At 45.1% G+C, this 23,952-nt stretch overlaps 2 protein-coding genes across 2 annotated transcripts in view; one reads left to right on the top strand and one right to left on the bottom strand.

Moving 5' to 3' along the window:
* sgpp2 (sphingosine-1-phosphate phosphatase 2) overlaps positions 1 to 23,952 on the bottom strand; it is a 494,627-nt gene that overhangs the window by 333,659 nt on the left and 137,016 nt on the right. The window lies entirely within an intron of this gene.
* Positions 17,760 to 20,065, top strand: LOC132980171 (interferon-induced protein with tetratricopeptide repeats 1-like). The gene is made up of 2 exons (XM_061046125.1): positions 17,760 to 18,067; positions 18,784 to 20,065. The coding sequence occupies exons 1-2, from the start codon at positions 18,063 to 18,065 to the stop codon at positions 20,063 to 20,065; spliced, it is 1,287 nt and encodes a 428-aa protein (XP_060902108.1). The 5' UTR covers positions 17,760 to 18,062.

Here is a 23,952-nt window from a genome sequence, read left to right as displayed (position 1 = left end):
TACACACACACCTCACAGCAGGATGAATGCATCAGGCTCTACAGCGTGATCCATTGGCAGTCCACTGCTGAGAATTGATTAATCTCATGTTGAATAGAGTGTGTGTGTTTATCTGTGTGTGTGCGTGTGTGTGTGTGTGTTTGTGTGATAGAGTTGTTATTGATATCATATGGCCGCCTGCTGCCTCGATCAATAACCGTTTCTCTTCATAAAGTTGTTTTGACTGCATGTGCTATATGAAACCCATCCGTATACCACCCGGTCTATACATCCCTCACACACAGGAACAAAGCCGCCATCGCTTATTAAAGTGAGCGGTTTCTTTTTGGAGGCTGATTGAAATTCTCTCTCTCCCTCTCTCTGTTAATAAACTGGCTCCATGACACAGCAGAGCATGTTTGCCATTATGTCTGTTGTTTTAACTTTGTGACTCATGCTGGACTTTTATGACCTCTGTAGTCCTAGTCTGAGTTTTGACCTAAAAGAAAAACCTGGTAATTTATTAATTTAAAGGTCCAATCAGTGAGATGTGTAGTGAGTGAAATGATAAAGTGACCTTACTACATGATCAGACATTAATGAAACATGTTATGTTGAAGTGCTGGCTTCTCTGACAACAATGCAGCAGCCAGTATGTCCTCCTTCTAACTTTAGATTCTGGTCCTGAATGATCTGGATTTGTTTGGACCAGAGAAGGTAGGCGGTTTTAAGACACCCCCCACACGGCCGTTTTGGACGCCCCTCGGTTTGCCAGATGTGAGAGCAGTTATCAGGTCAAATCAACAGGTGTTGCAGCGATGGAAGCGGGCAAGAGAAGTGGTTCAGATAGAAGTGATTGTACCCGACCTAAAAAGCCTCTGCATGTTTCTAATAAGCTCCACGAGCAGAAACGTGCTCAAACTAGGATCAATATTGGAGATGCTTTTGAAAAATGGAGAGAGGTTAGAACACAGAAAGGTTTACAGACCGATGCAGAGCTGACTAAACACTGAAGCTTCAGTGTCCACCACATGGCAACCTGTGTGAGCATCGACTCTAGAGAGGGGGGGAGACAGCTCTCTACAATGTTTTTAATTCAGACTGCAGTACCCATTTAAAACACTAGGGGTCAGAGTTACATACTGCTCCTTTAATGCACACAGCCCCTGAAAAAAAGCTTGAGACACATCTGGTCGAGGCGTTAGACCCCCGCTGACCTGTCAGCCGACCACAGCAAAGAGATGGATAACCCTGAGCTGGACCCGAGTCAAACATGGAAACCGCACCACTTACATCCACGCTTAGTTCTCATTGTACCAAAAAGTTCCCTTCAGCCAAGCAACACATCTGGAGGGACTGCGTGTCATGTTTTGTCACTTATGACATGCGCTGGTTTACTATCACACACATTTTTGTTATTGCTACCAGCAGGCCTTTTCATAAAGTCCAAAACTGTATTTTTCCTACAACCACCTCTCTGGATCTGTTTTCATCTGTTGCCTTCCCACCGATCAGCATCTCCAGCTATGCACTGTGCAAACACGGAGCTGAAAAAGCGATCCATCACCTCCTGACTGTAACCACCTTGAACCTCTCTTTCCTGTAGTTATTATTGGAAAGAATCTCAGGATTCCTGGGGAGCAAATGGCAAGAGAGGAGAATGTGGAGTTTAACTTAACTTGAGAGGGTATGCTTCCTGTACTTCTCGCTCTCTGTTGGGGAAAACATGTGGATAAAATGGATAGAAGAAATAAGGAGATCGGGCAGAAAGAGAGATTGGAAGATTTGGTGTGAATGTTGTGTGGAATGTGCTGGATTGGCCTTCATGGTGGATGATGGATGGTGCTTGAAGTAGTAAGTTAACAGATTAAAGGCAGGGTTGGTAATTTCCTCCAGATCCACTTTTTCAGATTTTGGTTGAAATTGTCTTTAGGTCCTGACAGAAATTAATAACTCATGTTCTCTGAAAAAGGGACGAAGAAAATCCGTCATATGTATCAGTTGTAAGTCTGTAAAAACTTTGACCAATGTCTGCCACGAGGTACCAATCTGATGAACCAATCACAGCCTCCCTGTCGCCCTGCTCGCTCTCTACCTCTTGCGTGCTCTAGCCCACACTCAAAGAGCGTCACCGATGACAGAGTTTATACTGTGAGTTTACTTACTGCTGAATGAGACATGAGACGACGTAGTTTCTACACAATGCAAGAGATGAGCTGAGGTCCACTTCTGGAGCCACGGCGCTCGTGTATGTAAGTGAGGGGGCGTGGCTACGCTACAACACGGTAGTCAAACAAAGTGCACCTGGAGCGTTAAAAACGACGCACACACAGCATCAGAGAAGAGAGGCAGGCCAGCGGGTTACTCTTTGCACCCTACAAGAAACGACAACCTCAGGAACCTGAAACTGTGCAAAGTTGATCCTTTCTACAAATCTGAAGAGGCAGCCGGTAAGATGCTAAACTTTAAAATCTTTGGCCGGTTGTTAGCGTGGTTTTTAGCTGCAGCGGTGCCAGGTCGGGTAGGGTCTTTGGTAGCGTGCCTCGTTATGTTTATAAAGTGTTTGATTGTTTGTCTATGATCTTCTGTGAGATTCATTTAATTCATAATTGCTGTCACACAGAAGCACGGGGTGATGGACAACTTTTAAGTGGATTGATTACCAACTAACCAACAAAGTTACTGTTGAAAAAACGAATCTCAAAATAAAAGCAACCCAAAGGAAAACATTTGTGTTTGAGTGGAGTCCAGCCCGTAGAGAAATCAATCCTTTCAAGTTGTGAATCTGCACAGGAAATAGGAAACTTGACACTAAAGCAGCATTCAGGGGGGTCATGTTTGTCACCTACATGTGTGTCACCACCGCCACTTATCAAATTGTTTGCATACTTCTCCCTGCTAATGATTTAACAGTTCATTTAATCTCAGTAATTTAGCCCTTCATCCATCAAGGCTGCTCTGACTGACAGTGATGAAGTATGAGACGTCTGTCACATGCAGCTGCCAAGTCCAAACCCTCGTTGAGGTTGATGGATCTCTCTATCTGTAAGGGGGGAGGGGGAGGGGGGGGGGGGGGATGTTGTTTCCACACAGCGCCTGTCAAAGCAGCACGGCTGCAGGGGCAAGGAAGGTAACGTATTCGCATTGGCATCCGAGCCCCAGGGCTACAGGCTCAACCTGCTCTGACCCGGGCTCCTGTCAGACTTCGAGAACCCGACACCAAGTTTCTGACTACAGAAAAAGACAAAGCTGTCAAAGTGAGATTTCAGATCTAAAGAGGTTCAAATCCAGAGAGATGTTTTTTCTCTTTTTGGAAAAAGTTTGCAGCATGATAACTTTTGACTCCCTGAGTATTTATCTCCTAGACTGAAAATATTTTGTACTTCTTAGCTTTTTAGCACCAGACTGATATCTCTATGTCTGTTTTTATAACAGACTGTAAAAATGAATGCTTGAAGCCTGAGTGACGTCACCCGTCTGTTCCTTCATCTCGCTCCACAAACATTTTATGTCCAAATATCTGAAACTTAAGGCACCCCCATCAGTCTAAACTAGATTCAATATAAGCTTCTTTGCATTGTCTGACTCAAAGTATTAGCAGACATGTAGCTTAAGTCTCCAGAAAGCTTCACATGGGCATTAGCATGAACTTTCCAGTGCATTTTTTGTACTGCTCTCTTTCATCATCGTCAGATGCATTTATAATATTCCAGATGTATTTCATTGTTTTTGTTGTCATAGCAGCAGTCGAGTGCTGGATCGCTTACATGAAATCTCTGGAGGAACTGAACCTTTCAAATGTTACATGTGTACCTTATATGCGGGAATGTTTCGGTGGTGTTTAACTCTGCTCAAATCAGTAAAGAATACCTAATGGGAAAACCCCCATGAGGCTGACCTCGGGGGCCGGACTGTGTTGGATAGTGAAGCTGGAATCTATTCCCCTGCATGTCTGGGGCAACGTTAAATAACCACGCTATGACCCTGGGTCACAAAAGTGGTAAAAACATGAAGGTGTTTGCAGCAGTCTACAGGCTGAACTGCAGCCATTGCAGACAGGCGATCCATCCTGTGTTTGCAGAGACCCCATTAGTGCACTAAGACCAGGTCCCGATCACTTTCCCACAGTGAGCATCCCTGTCCAGAGGAGGACAGCTACCAGGGGGGCTCCAACAGCACAGCAGCAGCTCCTGTGTCTAAAAACATACATGATGGAATCAGAAGGTAAATACTTGTAATGAGCAGACTGAGTTATCAGACTGAAAGACATTGCCTGCAAAAATCACTGACTTTGGCCTTTGCACACACCTTTCATTACTTCACCATCAGCTCACTTGGCTGGTGTGTGTGTGTGTGTGTGTCTGAGGTTTGAAAACAGTGTGCTGAAAGTGTGTGCATTCATGCATGCATGTCTTTGTACGAGAAAAGCACAGAGGGAACACACACACACACTTTCTTCCAAAGAATCCACTCCTCTCAGTGAGTCAGACTCAATTCCCTCCTCTCACCTGGGCTCTCTCCTGTCAGGCCGGCTGACATAACCGACCTGGCACTTTGGACTTCTTCAATGCACAAGACAACATAGCAGGTTGCATCGCCACAACATGACCTAGAAAGGCGTAAAACATCAAATACAGGCTTTCAAAGCGCCGCACCATCACACTTTGTCCCTTTCTGTGGCTCTTTGGCTCATTATGTCTGCCGCTTCTGTTTCTCCTGCAGCATAATGAGGTGAGGACAAGTCAGAATGTGGACCATGGTTGTGTGTGTGTGTGTGTGTGTGTGTGTGTGTGTGTGTGTGTGTGTGTGTGTGTAGGCTAAATGCATGTAAGGTGAAATACGGCGGCAGAGTGCTTGTTATGACAGAGTAATGAGTGATACAGACCAGAAGCAAGTGGTCATGGAGAGAAAGAAACACATGCACACTGCAGCACATGACAGATTTGAATCAGATGCCTCCTTTAGCCACACACACACACACACACACACACACACACACACACACACACACACACACACACACACATCTTCCCACACTTAGCAGTAATAAATAGGCATGAACAGACGGATTTTGAAGAACAGCGTTGGAGCTTTCTCTAATGAGAAAGCCAATACTGTAGCTCAGAAGCCAACATGGGACTGAAGTATGTTACTGAGCTTCCAGCAGGGATTAAAGACACCGAGCTTTGACCTGACAGCGTAGGAGAATGCAGCGCCGCCGCCAAACGTCAAGGTAGAAAAAACTGATCGTAAATTGTATCGCTAACCGCAACCATTAGGACGTGTTTCAGTGCACACATCAGCACCCGAGCTGCCTCGTTAAAGGCGGCTAATTTTGAGTGACAAGCAGTTCGACACGTGCTCCGCTGAGTGCAAGTCAGCACTCAATATCAATTAGAGAATATCCTAAACAGAGGCGAATAAAGACGTATATGAGAGCGGTATCGACAGAAACTCCAATGAGTCATTACACGCCTGCGAAGGACGGCTCAACCGTCTAATATGGTCGCTGTGCACAGGTGAAAGTCAGTGAACTAATGAGTAGTGAAGGGTAAATAAACCCAAAGTGTGGTGAGACAGGACAGACCGGCCAAACCGCTGCTTTGGTTCTTCTATCAGCGTGAAGGAGGCGGGCGCGCAAATCCAATCTGTCGTCAAGTGCAACGGCTTCCTGCCGCCGCGCATCAAACGCCGACATGCACGCTGAGACCATCTTAAACACAGAGGAAGATCTGACGGTGGTGAAGAGGACTTGTCAGACATTTACATGGAGACAGAATTCCCACACATGTGCATTAGCTTCTCTAAACATCAAGAGATCACTCTCTTTCTCACACACACACACACACACACACACACACACACACACACGTACACCCATTTCTCAGACGTCGTTGGCATCGGCGGGGAGGACGTGAGTCAGGATGAGACAAGGCAGAGTAGCCGGCTCGCCCGTCCGGGGAGCAGTGCAGGAATGTCAGGCTAAATAAACAGGGTGTCTGCTGGAGAACTGAAGCAGCCCTCCCAACTCCTCTACACTCCCTACAGCCGGGAGGGAGAGAGGGTGGAGGAGTGATGGGGGGTCGAAGCAGCAAAGGCACGTTACATTAAACAGCACTTCATATACACTCAAACACACGTCTTAAAAACATGCACACATACGAGGGTTTGAGAAATATGAGTTCTGAAGGCTGATACTCGTACTTTCAAAGGAGAGGAAGCACAAAGCATCACGGTTTCCATAGTATGGTCTCCGTGGAAATAATGTGACAGTACACCTTCAGAGTCAAACATCTTTCTGTCTCATCAATGAAAATCAATTGTATTTAATTCATTTATTTAACAGGGACACATGCAACGAACATTGCTTCATGTGTAAAATACAAAGTAGATAACATGCATGCAGGGTTCTAGCTCTGGCTAATGTGTGACCCCCCATTTTTCAATCAGTTTGTAAACACAACATTCAAACTGGGCCCCTCCTCCTCCTGGTCTCATCACCCCCAGAAGCTCTCACTCACTGCAGGACGTAGTGTGTATGTTTACTGTTTATACCTACACTGCAAGCTAATGCACGCTAGTTATTTTGAAGGAAGAAGCTGCTGATTAAATGAAAACTAGCCTGTTGGCTTTCCCTTGCACTTTGAACGTTTTTGATGTGGTTATTTACGAGTGCAGCAGCTTGTGTAAAGTAAACCATAGTGTATAAAGTGATACAATAAAATAAATAAAGGTTCAAAGAAACACCTGCCGTCCTGCGTACACCCTCAAACCAAAGTCCCATGTGTTTGTGTTTCTACATACGAAAGTGTCAGCGCCATTGTACATCATCCTGTGGTTTACAGCGCACATGAAGGGAGACGGCAGCTGCAAACACACACGTCAGACTGCAGCTCTGTGTTCTATCACCAGAAAGAACAAGTTCACGAGGACAGGGGGAAAGAGAGGAATGATATTTTTATGTGGGAATATGTCGTCGCAGCTTGACGTGAGCCTTCATATGCGTCTTAACTGTGTTTCCATATCGAGCTGCGATAGCTGGAGGACTGTTTATCTGTTTCTGTCGGACTTATCAGTCTGTTATCAGTGAGTGTTTTCTTGTTACAGGGGGGGGGGGGGGGGGGTCTCCTCTATCTTTATGCATGCCTCCCACATGACTGACACTCTCTCCCCTGCTTCTGCTTTGCGTCACTCTGCCACAAACGGACATATTTAGGCAAAGTGGTGAGTAATAGTCCGCCCGTTACATTAGCCGGGAGAGCGTAGCGGCTTAAGGCCGACACACAAGGCGAGGGAAAAAGCTGGAATAGAGTTATATTTGGATTAAGAGTTAAGACAGGGTGAGTGGTGCTATCCTCCCCGATGTTAAGTGCTCACTAAATACATGGCGGTCATAAAGATGGTTTCCATACAGAATGTTTTATAAAGAGGAGAACCATTTTATTTAGACATAAGGATCAGATGTTGTTAAGTCTACTTTAATGTTGCATAATGACTGAGGAGTAGTACAACTTTACTTTTATTAAGGAGCAATATGTAACTCTAACACCTAGTGTTTAAAATGGGTACTGCAGTCCAAATTCTAAACATTGTAGAGAGCTGTTCCCCCCCCCCCCCCCCCCCCCCCCGTCGGGTCGAGTCGATGCTCACACAGGTGGCCATGTGGTGGACACTGAAGCTTCAGTGTTTATCCAGCTCTGCATCGGTCTGTAAACCTTTCTGTATTCTAACCTCTCTCCATTTTTCAAAAGCATCTCCAATATTGATCCTAGTTTGAGCACGTTTCTGCTCGTGGAGCTTATTAGAAACATGCAGAGGCTTTTTAGGTCAGGTAAAATCACTTCTATCTGAACTAGTTCTCTTGCCCGCTTCCATCGCTGCAAGGCAGGGCAGGGACACAACCAAGACCTGCTGATAGGTTGTTGGACTGACAGTTCTCAGACTACATACAGAAACCACATATCAAGTCCCTCTTCTAAATTCACATTCAGATATCTTCTTAGAGCGATCTAGAGCTATATTTAGTATAAGTGTTTTTGCTCAAGGACCGAAGAGTTTTGTCTGCTAGATAACCTGTTAAGATTGGGGGGGGGTTAGGGTTATGTCTAAGGGTCATCTTCCTCCAGCTGTACGCCGACTGATGCATGATTTTGACAACGGAACAATAAATGTTGCCAACTAAACTCACGTGTTTCTCTTCAACTATAAAAAAAAAAAAAAGATGTCTGCAGAAATACAGATTTTCAGGTTCAAGGCCTGACTCAAAAGTTTGATCTGTGAAGAAGAACAGATGAGCGAAAATGAAAAAAATCTTTGAACTTGAACTTTGTTGAAGCACAATGGATGCAAAGCACCCCCCAGACTCACACACACACACACACACACACACATTTCTAAATGAAGTCTTCACCTCCAGTTCGCCTGTGACACATCTTTATGACAGTAAACCCCAGGACGAGGGGCCGAGGCAGAAACATCCTCGAAGCGCACATTCAGCTGCCTGGAATGAGCAGATAAGCGAAAGTAAGTCAGCTAAAAGTGAAATATGGGAAGAGTTGACATGTAACCCGAGCGTGCTCCTCTGGAGAGACCCGCTGGATCACTGCCCCGGGGCTGCATCCAACAAGGTGAACGGGAGAATCCTAATGAAGCTGTGAGGACTCAATCAATACCAGCTCAGGGAGGGTCTGTAGAGAGGCAGAGAGGAGGAGGGAATGATGTGCAAGGAAGGCAAGACAACAAGCTGGGAGGCAGGGGATGGATGTACGGAGGGAGGGAAAGAGAGTGAGTAAGCAGGAAGAAGGAAAAAAAGGGGAATATGGTCGAGAAGTAGAGGGAATGAGGAAGGAGAGGGACAGAGGAGCAAAAGGGAAGGATTTACAAAAAACACAAGACAAAGACAATTAACTTTTAAAGGAAAGATGGAAACAGAGAAGACAGAACATGTATCTGAAAAAGCGGGATAACCGGAGGAAACAATTGGAAGATGAGTTAATAGAGCAAAAAGAACGACAGAGAGGAGACGAGAAGGAAAGGCTGGATGCAAAGACACAGGAGAGAATGAACGAGCGGTGCATGTATATGAACATATGCATGTGTATATAAATGTAGAGAGAGAGAGAGAGATGGAGAAAGAGATTGCATTAGAGAGAGGAGTGTAAGTTTAAATCGAAGACACTTAGAGAAAGCCCATTGATTGTGGTCACGGTCGGCTGGGCCCTCCTATTTGGTTAGTCATCTATTTCTCCTGTATGCTGAGATCAAGCCTTTCTCCTCCATCTCCTCCTCCTCCTTTTTTTTTATCTCTCCATCAGACATGACTGGACCAACTAGACCTGCAACTTTCTATGGAGAGGAGAGCAAAACTTATAATTACTACCTCCAACTTTCTATGAGCAATTCCCCCAAGATCAGCAGGAGTCTTTGGAAGGTTAACAAATCAGCCAATGGGACAAGTGTGTGTGTGTGTGTGTGTGTGTGTGTGTGTGTGTGTGTGTGTGTGTGTGTGTGTGTGTGTGTGTGTGACAAATAATCAAACTTACACTGAAACACACACTGATACATGAGGGAGAACTGATACTGAAATAAATCCATAAACTGTGTCAAAGAGAATGTAGCGCCTTAAACCTGCAATCTCGCTCATGGCCAGCAGGGGGAGACTCCACTAATTGCAGGACTGTATTAAAATTGATGAGAATTATCCCTACCTCTCAGTTTATTATCTGAGTGAGTGACACACCCCCTGCACACAAGATGATGATTTTTCAGAGATATTCATGGTCTTGGTCTTGTCTTGGAGCACTCTGGTCTCGGGTATGTCTCGGTCTCGGTTATTGTGGTCTTGACTACAACACTCCACACAACACCTCACCCATCATATGGAGGAAACGCTTTACACTCAGATAATCATGAAGCGACTTCAGACAAAATACAAAGTTGAAAAAAGTCATGCTAAAGTTATTCAAAAGAGGACCGACACAAATATACTGTAAAATGAGGGCTGCAGAAAAGCTAAAACAACTGCAAAGACATCGAACACGCTGCAAACACAAAAACAATAAATACTCATCACAAACACACGTGGAGAAAACAACAGCAGAAGAGAAAATGCTGCAAAAATCCCAACAGAAGTGCAGGATAAACGGCCTGGTGCTTAATATAAGAGAAGAAATAATAACCCCCAGCGCCCCCTGCAGGAACAGATGTGTGACGTCACTCTGGCTTCATCTGTCCTTTGTGCATGTGGACGTCTGTCACAGCACAAAGGGTTAAACACACTGTCTGCAGTAAGCAGCTTTCTCACATATTGTTATTCTATAAATTGTTCAATTATTTTTGGGGGCTTTTTTGTGCCTTTAATGGAGAGATGGGACAGTGGATAGAGTCTGAAATCAGGTAGAGAGAGAGAGAGAGAGAGTGGGGAATGACATGTGGGAAAGGGGGCCACAGGTGGAACCTGGGTTCGAATCCCAATTGTTCGAATTGTTCAATTGTTGTCCCAATTGTTCGAATTGTTCAATTATTAACCTAAATAAGAAACCATATGTCACTGAGGTCGGGTCTTTCCCGTGTGTGTAAGTATCTGTAGGAATGTAACTGTACATGCACACTGCTACTTTAAACTGCGCCCGCCACAGTGGTGCATTAGCGCGGCGTGAGGCGTGTTAACACCCGGTGCGGTGGCATAAAGTGTCGATGAGAGATGATACGGCTAATACGTGTTTATGTTGTGCTAGACAGCTCGCTCAGTGTGTTGTGTGTCTGTGTGAGTGTGTGTGAGAAAGAGAGAGAGAGAGAGAGAGAGAGAGAGAGTGGGTGAGTATGAAGGCCGTGAAAGTCCTCCATCCAAACTATGTCAGCTATTTCATTCTGTTCCTCTGAGAGCCGGGGCGTCCGTCAAAAAGAGGCTTCAGCTGTCCTCTGCCTCTCAAGCTTTCCCACGTCTGTGTGTCTTTGTACACGGCGAGATCTGCTCGCGGTTGGGCAGTATCGCCTTACTGAGGACGGCTTTACGCTGATGTGTTTTTTCTTCCTTCACAGAGGGTTTTCATGTTTGACTTTCAGCATACACACTAACCCTGGTATCACCACTCCTTAAGAAGTGACATTCTGTGGGTTGGCTCGTCTGCTGTTTGGGTGGGGGAGTTGATATCGATTTCATCCGAGAAGCACACGACTCTTTACTCAAGCTTCGGTAAAGGTCACGGTTGCAGGTTGTTTGCATTTACTTGCTAGCGACTTGTCACCTTGGCGCTTTACCTTTGTTTTGTTTTTGTGATGAGTGCAGTTGCTACAGCAAAGCCAACTGTTGAGTCCTGACAGATATCTGCAAGACACAAAAAGATTGGCCAGATTTTAAGTCCAAAATTCTATTTTATATTTCTTAGTTTTTGTTTGTTGGTTGAATGAAGTTATCTTTTATTCTGAAATACCTGGCTGCTCTGCTCTACTTGGTGATCAAGATGGGGCTTCCTGCTGCTTCTTCTCCTTCTTCTTGGTGTTTTCTGGAGGTTGGCAAACAACGTTTTGGTGCATTACCGCCACCAACTTGTTAGGAGTGCGGCTAAAGACGGGGCCAAGGGTGGAGCCTGGTTTTGTGGAGACGAATCGTACCAAGTGCTCTGACCGTATGGAGGGTGGGAGGTCACATTTGTACTTGGTGTTACTCATTTTTTTATGCAGTTCCCCCCTTTGTGCACTTGATTCGATCAGCTGGTTTCTGGCTTTTAAACGCCCTGTTACTTGCATCATTTGACTCATTTGCATGTCTTCCTTTGTCAGACAGATATTCTAGATATTTGATCAGGTGTTCCTTTTGCCTTGGCTGCTTGGTTCATGACCTCAGCACTTACATGAACATTTATCAGCATTTCCAGCATGGCGACGATTGCCGATGAGCCTCCGGAGCCCCCTTCAGGAACAGATGGCTGACGTCACTCAGGCCTCATCCAGTAATATTTACAGTCTGTGGTGATGTCCTACCTTCTGTGTCCCCAAACCCCCCCAGGAAAAAGTCCGGCTGTGAGGAACAAATGTGAAGAAGCAACTCAGGAAGATTTCAGGGGCAGGCTGTCTGACGTTGTTGTCGTGCTGATGACTACCACATGGATAAATCTTTAGCTTATAGCGACACTTTGATGTACGCTGGTCACAGTTAAAGTGCTCCTCACACACACAAAGTTTACCTTCAGTGTAAATCGTGTCATCCCGTTATCAAAGCAACATGTGTGCAGTGTTAACTCCTGTGTGTGTTTGGACGTGTGTGTTCAACATCCTCTTCCTATACTCTTAATTCACCCGCAGCATTAGCACTATACGTGTGTGTGTGTTCCTCTGCTAATGGTGTTACGTCTAATACGAGTGATTTGTTATGATGGGGACGTAAACTGTGAGAGGAGAGGAGAGACGGGGACGTGGACGCTCGGATGGTGTTGAGAGAGCGTTTGAGTGTGTGTAAGCAATACATAAGCATGTACATCTGTCCTTTTGGGAAACTACACTTAAGTGTGAGAGTGTGTGTGTGTGTGTGTGTGTGTGTGTGTGTGTGTGTGGGGCTTGTGATTGGAGCGACAGGCAGATGACTCACCATCAGGAGACGACGGGGTCGGGACACATCTATCCGGGGATGATGACTTCATTACCTCTTGAAAGATAGATGGAAACATCCATTTCTTCCACCACTCAGGGTGGAGTGTGAAGCTCTCCGAGGAGAAAACAGAAGAGGAACTATTGAACCATACTAATCATAATACTGAATTTGTTTTTTGTGTATGTATGTGTGTGTGTGTGTTTGTGTGTGTGTGTGGCTTTACCTACACTGGGCTCTCTGCGGGGCGTGCTTTGTTTGCCGTAGCCATCGATTGGCTCTCATTGTTTCGACATCCTCCCCGGCTCTTTTAGCGGGGACCGGGGAAAACAGGAGCAATGGATTTGTGATAATAATTCAAAACAGTGCTATAGATTTGTGCAGTAACGCCAAGCTCCCTGGCAGAATTGGGACTTATTGATCTTATACCCATGGCGCTTCTCGTTGGCATCAACAATAGAAAAGAGCTGCAGAATTTATTCCAGGGGATGAAACAAGCCATGCAGAGCTGTTCTTCTCCATCTATACATTACACTTACATTTCTGTGATTCCAGTGAGTTTGTTTTTTCTTTAGGATCGGACTTTGGTGCGATTCAACCTGTCCGACCTCCAACATTTTTTGTCCTCTGACCAAAAAGTTTTCTTCAAGAATTTCAGCATGTAAACAGAACAGCAGCCATGCTGAACGACTTTAACAGAGAGATATTTAAAATGACGCTGCCACATGAAACTTCACTATTTTCAAGATGGAACAAATGACATTGCTTAAATTTCTTTTCAGATTGATTCTTCCGGTCTTGCAAGTGTTTCAACGACTACTTTGGGCTGGTTTTGTGCTACAGATCTTCTTAGTCTGGCGTGCCGCTAGGAGACTGAACCTCTTATCCAGAACTTGTCAGCTCCGCTCCTGTACGGCTCTGTGCTCCCTCGTCCATCAACACCCACAGGCTGCATATTCAGAGAGAGGCACGTACACCTGGAGTCGTGAGCGCGAGGACTTCCCACGGTAATTACAGAATTATGAGAGATAATACGACGTATGTGGTATAAAACTCTTGCCTTGTGTATCTGCTGCAGAGGGACTGACGGAGCTGGGACGCAGTCAGTTGAAGCGCTCGCATTTAATAAAGCAAGAACCTGTGAGCTCTGCTGCTGTAACGGAGCGGAGACGGACCGCACACGCATCTGGTAGAATTTAGCAGTTCGTTTATTTTCAACGTCCAGCTTTGATTTTGTAATGAGGGCGAGGGATGACTCGTCATGTTTTCTTGTCTTTGTTTTAGGGGTTGTGACGTCTGCTGTAGATTCTTTGTCTGCCGGCTTGTTTACCAGGAAGTCCTCTCACAGTGCTTTTCTGGATGTGTAAAACGGTGTGCATTGTTTTTATTTAGCCCTGCCGCGCCCCCCTTTCATAACTTCGGCCCCCCACCGACCCTAATTTGGGAATCACTGAACCATCGGATTAGCTCAGATGTCCTGTAATAAGTCTGTCCAATAATATATTTAGGAAAGGATCAGATGATTAGTGTGGACAATCTTTACATTCTCCTCTACGCTCACAGAGGCCGAGCGTCTTCATGTGTCAACGCTTCCTTATAACACGTGGCTCATAGTCATTTTGATTCCATGCCTGCTACCTTCGAGGGGGTCGAAAAAGGGACCAGGGAATGTGTGAGGATTCAGAGATGGGCGTCTCGCTTCTTCTGTCTCGTTGGATTTCTCCCCCTTCTCACCACTGTCTGGTCCTGAGAATGAAATCAGGCCGGCGGTATTGGCTTTCTGGCACTCTCCTCAGCTCTGAATGGGAAGGTCACCCACAGCGTGGACGAGAGAGATTCAATTTAAAATCTGTGCACCTCACTGAGGAACAAGTGTGCGGTGTGTGTGTGTGTGTGAGGGAGATACTGACATGCACCCTTGTTCATGACTCAGCCATGCAGCACAATCAGAGTTTGACAGAACATGTTTGGTGCATGTGCAGTCATACCGGGGGTCGGACAAATTATTGATATGACAGAAATCTATCATAGGTAGCCAGATATTGATAGATTAATTCAAAGGATCCTCTTAACAGATATCCCTGCAACTACACCATGACTCCTCACGGTGGCACTAATGACATGAATGAGGGTAATGCGAGCGCCAGGTAATTGGGCTAAAAAGAAGCGGAATGCTGGTTAAAATAGGAAGAGGACAGCACAATAATGTTGGGCAGCGGTGACTGACACCAAGTTGTAGAGGATATGAATATCTGTACCTTTCTGAGGGCGTTTTGTCTTCTTATGTTAATCAGTAACGTGCTGCATCGTTATACGACTGCGTTGCCATATATCAGATATCACAGAATTGCTGTACCATGATATCGTGGGCGCTGTATCGCATCATGACTTAACCAGCTACTTCCACCTCCAGGTCACACTAGCATGCCTGCAAATACTGGTCGGTGCAGCTTTATTCTCGGATGCAGAAACACACACGGTGAATACTAACACACAGTTGCACACGCCCTTCCACAGGGTGCAGAGTGGCGCCGTCTGGATCTCTATGGAACAGGTATTGTTGCCCATGGGTTGACTGCTGAACCCTCCAGGGGCCAATGTGGAGATTGTCCCCCTCGGCCAGGAACCTGCCCACAAAGACAGGAAGTGGAACCCTTCCACCTGATACGGCAGCACTGCAGAGCCCCAGGGGAGAAACATTTCAGCATGACCGTGATGGATTGGCTGCTATTCCCAAAACGTGTTTACCTCGGCACACACGGCCAGCGAGCAGCAGGCAATGGAGGCAGACGAGGCCCAGTGCAGCACAGGCTGTACATCTAATAAGGCCATGCTTCAGGAAAAAAAAGTTACAAGAGAAACAACGCAAAGGCAGCGGAGGGAGTGGGAGGCGTTGCTGTCATTACTCATTGTTTTGTGTTGTCAAACGAGATTAACCCTTTCATCTGTTCGCACCCTGCATCCATGGAGCAGTTCTCACTTCAGTGACGGGCCGGCTCGTTCCCCTTTCTTCTCTATTTTTCTTTGATGCAGTTCCAGTCCAACAAGCAAGCTCACCGTGTCCTTTCATCAGGCGGCAGCGTACCATAAAAAATGACTGGTGCGGCCCGCTCACATTCAGCATCATGGGTCAGAGACGAACACATGACCCGTCACAGGTGCTTTTCCTTGTGAAAGTTGGGTCGCTAAGAAATGCTTTGCTCTTTGTTATCAACAATCGTCAGGAGGAAAGAGCTGCAGAATGAAACACACATTGACAGCACCAAATGCCAGCTGTAAAAAATAAGGCATTTAGGAGAATGTGTGTGAATTTGTGACGAATCTTGTGACAGGAGGAGATTTCCTCGTGAACTTTGGTTAAAACACAGTCATCGTCTTCAATTGGTCAGTGATTTCAGACCAAGCGTTTACCTTTAAACTCGTTTTGGACAGAAGCAATGGTTTTCTTTTAAAGACTGACATCTCAAAGTAACCCCCAATAACATCCGTCTTTGTGTGGTTAACTTTCAGACTAACAGCACATCTGCCCATCTACATGTAGCTAACCGTCCCATTTCCTGCGATCCATCCACATTCCTCCATCCACCTCATCATATTTTCCTCTCGTCTCCCACCTCTCTGTCTTCTTCCTCTCCTCCTGTCGTCTCTCCTCTCAGCACCGTGTTGTACAGTCTGGGTCTCTCTCTGGGGGCTGCACGCTGTGTGTATGTGCCTGGGATGGCAGACAGGCCTGACCCATTTACCAAGCACTCCCCCCCCCCCCCCCCGCTTCTTCTTCACTCCATCTCTCACTACCCGCTGTCGACTCGCTGTACATCAGTATGCATCTCTATGGCTCTCATGTGTTCGCTATGTATGCCGGTTTCCGTTCGTCTGTCACTCTTATTCTCCCTTTCAGTTTTTCCTCTCTGGATCGACGAAGGGGGGTCCTTCCAAGACATTTTCATTCAAGAGGTTGTTTTACCGTATGCAACACACACACACACACACTCTCTCTCTCACCCAATCCCAGCAAGAGACGCACTCAGACATTCACTGAGTGCCAACACTAAAGATAGAAGGCGAAGACAGGCGGGTAGAGGTTATAAAGATACGTAACACTGAAACAAAGCATGAGACGTCAGTCTGACCACCAAAGTGACACACACACACACACACACGCGCACGCGCACACGCACACGCGCACACACACACACACACACACACACACACACACACACACAGGGACTGGGTCTAAAAGACAGGTTGGCGGTTTAGACGCAGAAATAATTGAATTTAGTTCTGAACGGACGCTTGGAGGAAATCAGTCGAGGTTAAAGGGGCCATACTATGAAAAATCCACTTCTACAGTGTTTCTGAACATATATTTGGGTAACCTGAGTGTCTACTGACCCACAAAATGAATGTGAAATAAATCCATCCAGTCCTTTGTTTGTGGTCTGCATAAGTCTTACAACACATAGAAAAATGTTCCGTTTCTGATTTGCTCTCCTTGTGATGTCACAGTGGGATTCTGATAAAAAAAAAAATACCCTCCCCTCCCCTGATATCTCCACTCCCAACCTAGAACAAAATTATTAAACAGGTCCACCATTTTTATTCTCGCTACAGAGGAGTGATGTCTACCTGGAAGACTCGGGGGGGCTCATTGCATTTAAAGAGACACACACACCAAAACGGAGCGTTCTGAGAGAGCTGGTTTATACAGGGTCACAAACCTCCTCTGGTGCTTGATTCATGTTATATTTTGACCAACGCACAGCACAGATGTTTCATTTAGACCACAGGGAACTGTTTGAAAAGGTGGACAAGGGGATAATATCTCCTCTTTAGTATGTGGTTGTGGAACTGTTTCTGCCATATCAGAGTTATAGGATGTATCTGCACCAGGTAACAGCAGGAGTTACACGTTTTGTCTCTGATGTCTAGAATTTTATTGTTAAAAAAGTTCATGAAATCATTACTGCTGAGGGCTAAAGGAATACATGGCTAAATGGAGCTCTGTCAGCCTGGCTACGGTGCTGAAAAGGTATCTAGGATTGTTTTGATTCTCTTCCATTAGAGACGTAGAACCTTCACATATTTATTACGGCTATCTTGCCAAAATAAATGAGATTCTTCCATTTGATGGAGCCAAACTTGAACTTAAACTTAGCTTAACTTAAACACAGAGTTACACTTTCCTTCTTTAACAAGTTGTGGTTATCCGTAATTATTTGCTTGGACAGACTTTTGTGTGTGTCATTATGTTTTTTATGTCTTGGAGAGGAAAGTCAGATAACACCAAGCTGATAAAGAAAGGTGGATATAAGACACCCAAATGACACGCCTTTGAAAGATTTGCCTCGACTTCAGAAGATTTGAATCTGCTGCACGCAGACATCACAGCCTTTACAGCAGAGCAGAATCTTGACATCACCGGAACCGAAGCTACATCAGTCGTAAACATCTGCTTAAGTTATATTCAGAGAAATACTGAGTGGAAGAAACAGGAAAGATGAGGTGAGTGTCTGCATGAACACAATTTATTTAATTATCTCATTATTAGCTCTCAAACCATTTCCTTCTGCTCCTTTTATCCCCCCCCCCCCCTTAATTTATTCATGATTCCTTTTTTGTCATTTTAAAGATTCTTATGCTTTTTGTTTCTCAGCCTGGTTCAAAGAAATCTTTGTTTGCTATATGTTGGCTGAATTATTCTTGCAAAAGTATACTTTTATCTTAGATTATCTGGGAATATAAGTAGGCTAGAGAACTGGTTCAGATAGAAGTGATTGTACCCGACCTAAAAAGCCTCTGCATGTTTCTAATAAGCTCCACGAGCAGAAACGTGCTCAAACTAGGATCAATATTGGAGATGTTTTTGAAAAATGGAGAGAGGTTAGAACACAGAAAGGTTTACAGACCGATGCAGAGCTGACTAAACACTGAAGCTTCAGAGTCCACCACATGGCAACCTGCGTGAGCATCGACTCTAGAGAGGAGGGGGCGGGGGGAAACAGATCTCTCTAACTTTTTGAATTTAGAGTGTAGTACCCATTTTAAACACTAGGTGTTAGAGTTACATATTGCTCCTTTAAAAAATGGTAAAATAGAAGTTTTCACATTTCTTTCCTTCATGGGAAATGAACTGTAAACATCCAAACATAGCACACCTCAAAGCATATCAAAACGTGCTGATGTGTTTGAATGTGTTTTTGACTTTTATTCTCCATCAGTGCTGCTCAGAGTCAAACCACACTGAAGTCGCTGCAGTGCCACTTCACCTGGGACCTGGACCGCAGAAGGTCAAGACTATTACTTCTCAGGGACAAGATGGAAGACATCCGCACAGAGGAGGGAAACCGATGGCTGGGCCACATTTACAACCTGTGGGGGTTCATTCAGTATAAGCTGGGGTTCAATAAAGAGGCTAAGAGTTTGTTCCAGAAGGCTGCAGAGACCCTCAACCAGCTGAGAAACGCAGATGAGGGTCCTTGGTTAGTGGTGAACTACGGGAACCTGGCCTGGCTGCACCACCACCTGGGAGATCAAGCAGAGAGTCAGGCTTGCCTGTCAAAGGTTGATGCCCTGATGGAAAACTACCCATCTCCATCCCAGGACGAGCACCATCCAGAGATCTACGCTGAAAAAGCCTGGGCCCTGATGTTCTTAAGAGGAGACATGACACTGGTTGTTGATTACTTTGAGAAAGCTACCAGGATGCAGCCGGACATGGTGGAGTGGAACACCAGCTATGTCTTAGCATTAGTCAAGAACACAAGTCTGGACCCTGACCTCTTGGAGAAAATGAGACAAGCCAAGGAACAGGATCCAGAGAACTTGTACCTCGCTGTTCTCTACCTTAAGCAACGTGCTGATGAAGGAGAAAACATTCGAGATGAAGTCCAAGAGATAGCCAGATGGGTTTTTGGAACTCCCGTCTGTAGCTACGATTGCGTGAGAGAATTATTTAGGGTTTACCAAAAGCATTTAGGTGTGGATAAGACCATTGTTTTGGCAGAAGAGGCTCTGCGAAGACATCCAGATCAGCGTTATCTGAAGAGACGTGCTGCACACTCCTACAGAAACAAGATTTTGCAAACCAGGGTGGCCCACCTAAAACCAGGCGTGATGGACAAAGCCATCAGTCTCCACGAGGAGGTGATCTCTCTCTACCCTCACTCTTCGCTCCTCCTGGTGAAAGCTGACCTTGCAACTATCCATGCAAAGTCACGTCACAGCATGGCCAGAGCTAAGCAGATATTTCAGGAGCTGCTGGAAAGTGATCTGGAACCTGGAGACAAACAGGTGCTGTACAACAAATACGCAAAGTTCTTAAACTTTCATCTAAATGATCTCCATGGGTCGATACAGTATCACATGAATGCAGCAGCAATACCAGAAGAATCCTACTTCCGTAAGGACAGCATCCGAATCCTGGAGCAGACTAAAGACAGAGACAAAATGTGCAGAGAAATAGAGGAGTTTCTCAGAAACCTGCAAGAGCCAAGGCAGTAGAAACGGAGTCAAATTTAGGGGGAACAATTACGTCCAACCTAAATAAAACTACAGATGCGTAAGTTGTATCCTATAAGTTATTAGTACATTTATTCTGTTGTTGTTTGACTTTTAACCCTATTTGAAGATTTTGTGTAGTTTGTGTTTCTCTGATTGCTAGTTTGTGTTTTTGCTAGCTTAAACAGGACATAGTATCCCCCTTTTGCACCTTTTCAAACAGTCCCCTGTGGTCTAAATGAAACATCTGTGCTGTGCTTTGGTCAAAATATAACATGAATCAAGCACCAGAGGAGGTTTATGACCCTGTATAAACCAACTCTCTCAGAACGCTCCGTTTTGGTGTGTGTGTCTCTTTAAATGCAATGAGCCCCCCTGAGTCTTCCAGGTAGACATCACTCCTTCGCTAGTGAGAATAAAAATAGCGGACCTGCGCAAAAGCTTTGCTCTAGGCTTGGGGTGGAGTCCATGGGTGGAGATATCAGGCGAGGGAGAGTTTTTTTTTTTTTTTTACCAGAATCCCACTGTGACATCACAAGGAGAGCACATTTGAAACAGAGCATTTTTCTCTGTGTTGTAAGACTCATGCAGACCACAAACAAAGGACTGGATGGGTTTATTTTACATTTTGTGTGTCGGTAGACACTCGGGTTACCCAAATATATGTTCCTAAACACTGTAGAAGTGGATTGTTCACAATATGTCCCCTTTAATACACGTGGCCTAAATGACGGTTTGAATAATTAGCCCATTTGTTTATTGAGGAGTGCCTTAGTTTATTAGATTAAAGTCTGCTGGAGATTATTATATTTATATTTTGAAGTAAATTCAGAAGTACATAAGATTGTATGTAATACTTTGTGCATCAATAGTAAAGCATGATAGCTAAGCCTTTGTTACTTATCTCACACTTCAGACCTGTATCGTGTTTGTACTCTGTTTGAAAGGAACATTAAAGCTCTTAAAGGAGAGAAGTCGTCTGCGTCCATGTTTCTACAGACACACCTGGAGCGAAGTGTGAAGTATGACTCAGCCAGATATGCAGTTCACACAGTCCTTTTACACCTCGGTAACAATTAGATTATATATTACCTTTGGACTGTTCATCTTTTTCAGAAATCCAATTTTAAAATGATCCCTTAAAAGGTTGTGTGTATTCACAATAAAAAAAAAAGAATGTTTAAATGTCATAATCAAAAAAATACTTTTCCCCCAAAATAACTTAAATAACAAAATTCATTACAGGCGTAAATAGCATTTTCAACTTGAAACATGTTTTTTAGGTGTTTGGTGAAATGGGGGAAGTGAGGTATCCATATTGATTCTTCTAATAATTTCATTAGTCGTCTTTCCTTTCTGATGACACTAAACACAGCACTCGTCTCCTTTGTTAGTCAATGAAGTCATTTGCAAAAAAATACAGCCTGATTTGCATAAACTTCCCAGGACTTTAGGCAGCAGTGGAAATGCTCAAACAACTCCTTGAAGAGAAGCCCCTGAACCTTTAGTTCTGGGGACCTTTGGTGGAAAAGGGGCTGAACACCCATTCAAAAAAGCCTGTTTTTAAGGCAGAAATTAACATGTTTAAGTACACACACTTGAAACAAAGTGGCAGTCAGACACTTAAAAAAAGTGTTCAAAGATTTCATGCAAAGAAAAGGAAAGTTATATCCACATTCTGTTTTAATTGAGTGTGCGTGTGTGAGGGATGTGACGGAGGACGGGACAAACGAGCTCTTGATAGAGGAGAGCGAGACAGTAATGACCAAACTCAATTAGCTCGGCCGTGTGCGTCTGTGTGGGGCAAAGCCTGTGGCCCTTCACTTACGGCACAGAGAGCCCCATAAATCCGGATTATTGGAGCTAACGAGAGCCGGAGCCCATCTCCATAAATCACAAACAGGTAAGTGGCACACCCAAGGAGACACACACAACCAGAAGGTGTGCAGCAGGACTCAAAGGGTGACGCATACATGAGTGGTAGCTGGGATGTTTGTTTTTGTAAAGGACTTAATAAAACATCACACAACTGAAAAAACAACTAGAGGCACAGTCTAGACTCTGACAGACAGGACACACACACACTCACACACACACTCTGCAGACCCCAATTAGCTGACCCTCAACTTAACACACACTCTTCTGGTCCCTCTCTCTCACAGAAGCTGCTAATCAACACTATAGTTACCGCTTAATGTAGCAGCCATGTTGGATTTTAACTCAAACTACTAAAGGTTCTCCGAGTTTACAAATCGTAAATCCGGCTTCAGGAGGGAGTTTCTGATGACGTATCAGACCGGCAACTCAGGATTTCCGAGTTCCGAGATCAAATATAACGCACCATCAGACATGCACACACACAGCGCTGCGCTCCCCCGCTGGCTCTGCTGATCCCCTCTCGCCCCTGTAACCTCCTCTGTTACTATCTCTAAAGGCAGCACAGCGGGGGGGGGGGGGGGGGGGGGGGGGGGGGGGGTCACTTAGTTTCTGCATTACACCTCAGCAACACTCATTGAAGGCGAAACGTCACAGGGATGTAAAGATTGACCTTCGACACGTCGGTCTGAACAGGGCTAAAGTTTTCATCGTTATCTCAGCTAGAATGCAAAGAAGAGCTTTTCCCAAATAGTTATAACATTGCTTCTTAAGTTCTTCAAATAGAGAGTAATACTTCATCTAACAGCGTCCCAAAGAACCTCACATAGTTACATTATTTGTTGAATAATCATTGTGTGTGCACTACGAGGTCTGAGAGTGAAATCTATAATAACATGTCAGCCTCACACATTCTCTAACTGGCTCTTTTCGTGGGAAGATGGACTTGAGCTGCTTCCTTTTGGTCAAACGTTGGCTTCTTTTACCACGGAGCCTGATAGCTCCGATTCATCCTCAGTAACCTCTTCACAACATGAAATCTAATCTCTGTCTCGCTAATTCCTCCAAACTGTGGTTTTGGACTGAGCAGAGTCCGGAGGATGATTCCATAAAGTCGATCCATAACCGCAACCTCTCCCTCTCTCCAGTCTTTGCTTCTGACCACAATTCTCCTCTCCTGCTGTTTAAGCTGTCGGTCCACCGTCTCGCCATCATTTCTCCAAACACACACATGCACACACACATGCACAAAGTAGCCAGGGATCCTGGACAATGTAGGTGTGTTAAAGTGATCTATATGCAGGATTTTGTATCCAGACTGGGTCGAGTGGATATTGTTCTGAGGCTAGACAAAGAGGCTGACGTAAACATCGAGCCACGTTAAAAAAACACACACACACACTCTACATTCACCTTGATCTGCCTTTACCCTTCTCGTCACACACACGCACACACTGAGACGCTGGTGTATGAGCCAAAGCTGGAGGCGATGTAACAACATCAAAGATTGAGCGAGTTGTGGCGGGAGAAAATTGCTGCTCCACCTCACTCTGGCCGGATGACATCAGAGGCGTGGGTGGCAGTGGGGTGTCGGGAGCCTGGAGGGAAAGGCGTTGGTGGGGGAGGTCAGGACATGAGGCGGAGGAATCGGGTCGGTCAGGGAAGGTTAGCTCACATCATTTACAATCCTGATGTCATAGAATAACACAGGAAGTGGCCGGGGAGGTTTGGAATATGAGCGGGGAAGTTTGGGAATAAATTTGCATCGATTTATGCTTTTTAGCTCAACTTTGGGAATCGGAGGTGAGCTGAAGGTAAGGGTGAGAAAGAAGGTGATCAAGCCGCCCCAGTAGCTACTACTTAAAGTTTACCCCAGCTCGTTGTTGTCTGCGTTTCCATCAAAGGCACAAAGAGCTGTGTGAAGTGTGAAAGGGTCTTTGTATACTGGACTATTTCCAGACTGGACTACTACTACTCATCCACGTTCCATCATTCAAAAAAAAAAAAAAATGAAA

This window comes from Labrus mixtus, chromosome 9 (assembly GCF_963584025.1).
Source record: "Labrus mixtus chromosome 9, fLabMix1.1, whole genome shotgun sequence".
Lineage (NCBI taxonomy): Eukaryota > Metazoa > Chordata > Actinopteri > Labriformes > Labridae > Labrus > Labrus mixtus.
This window is presented reverse-complemented; position numbering and strand designations above follow the sequence as displayed.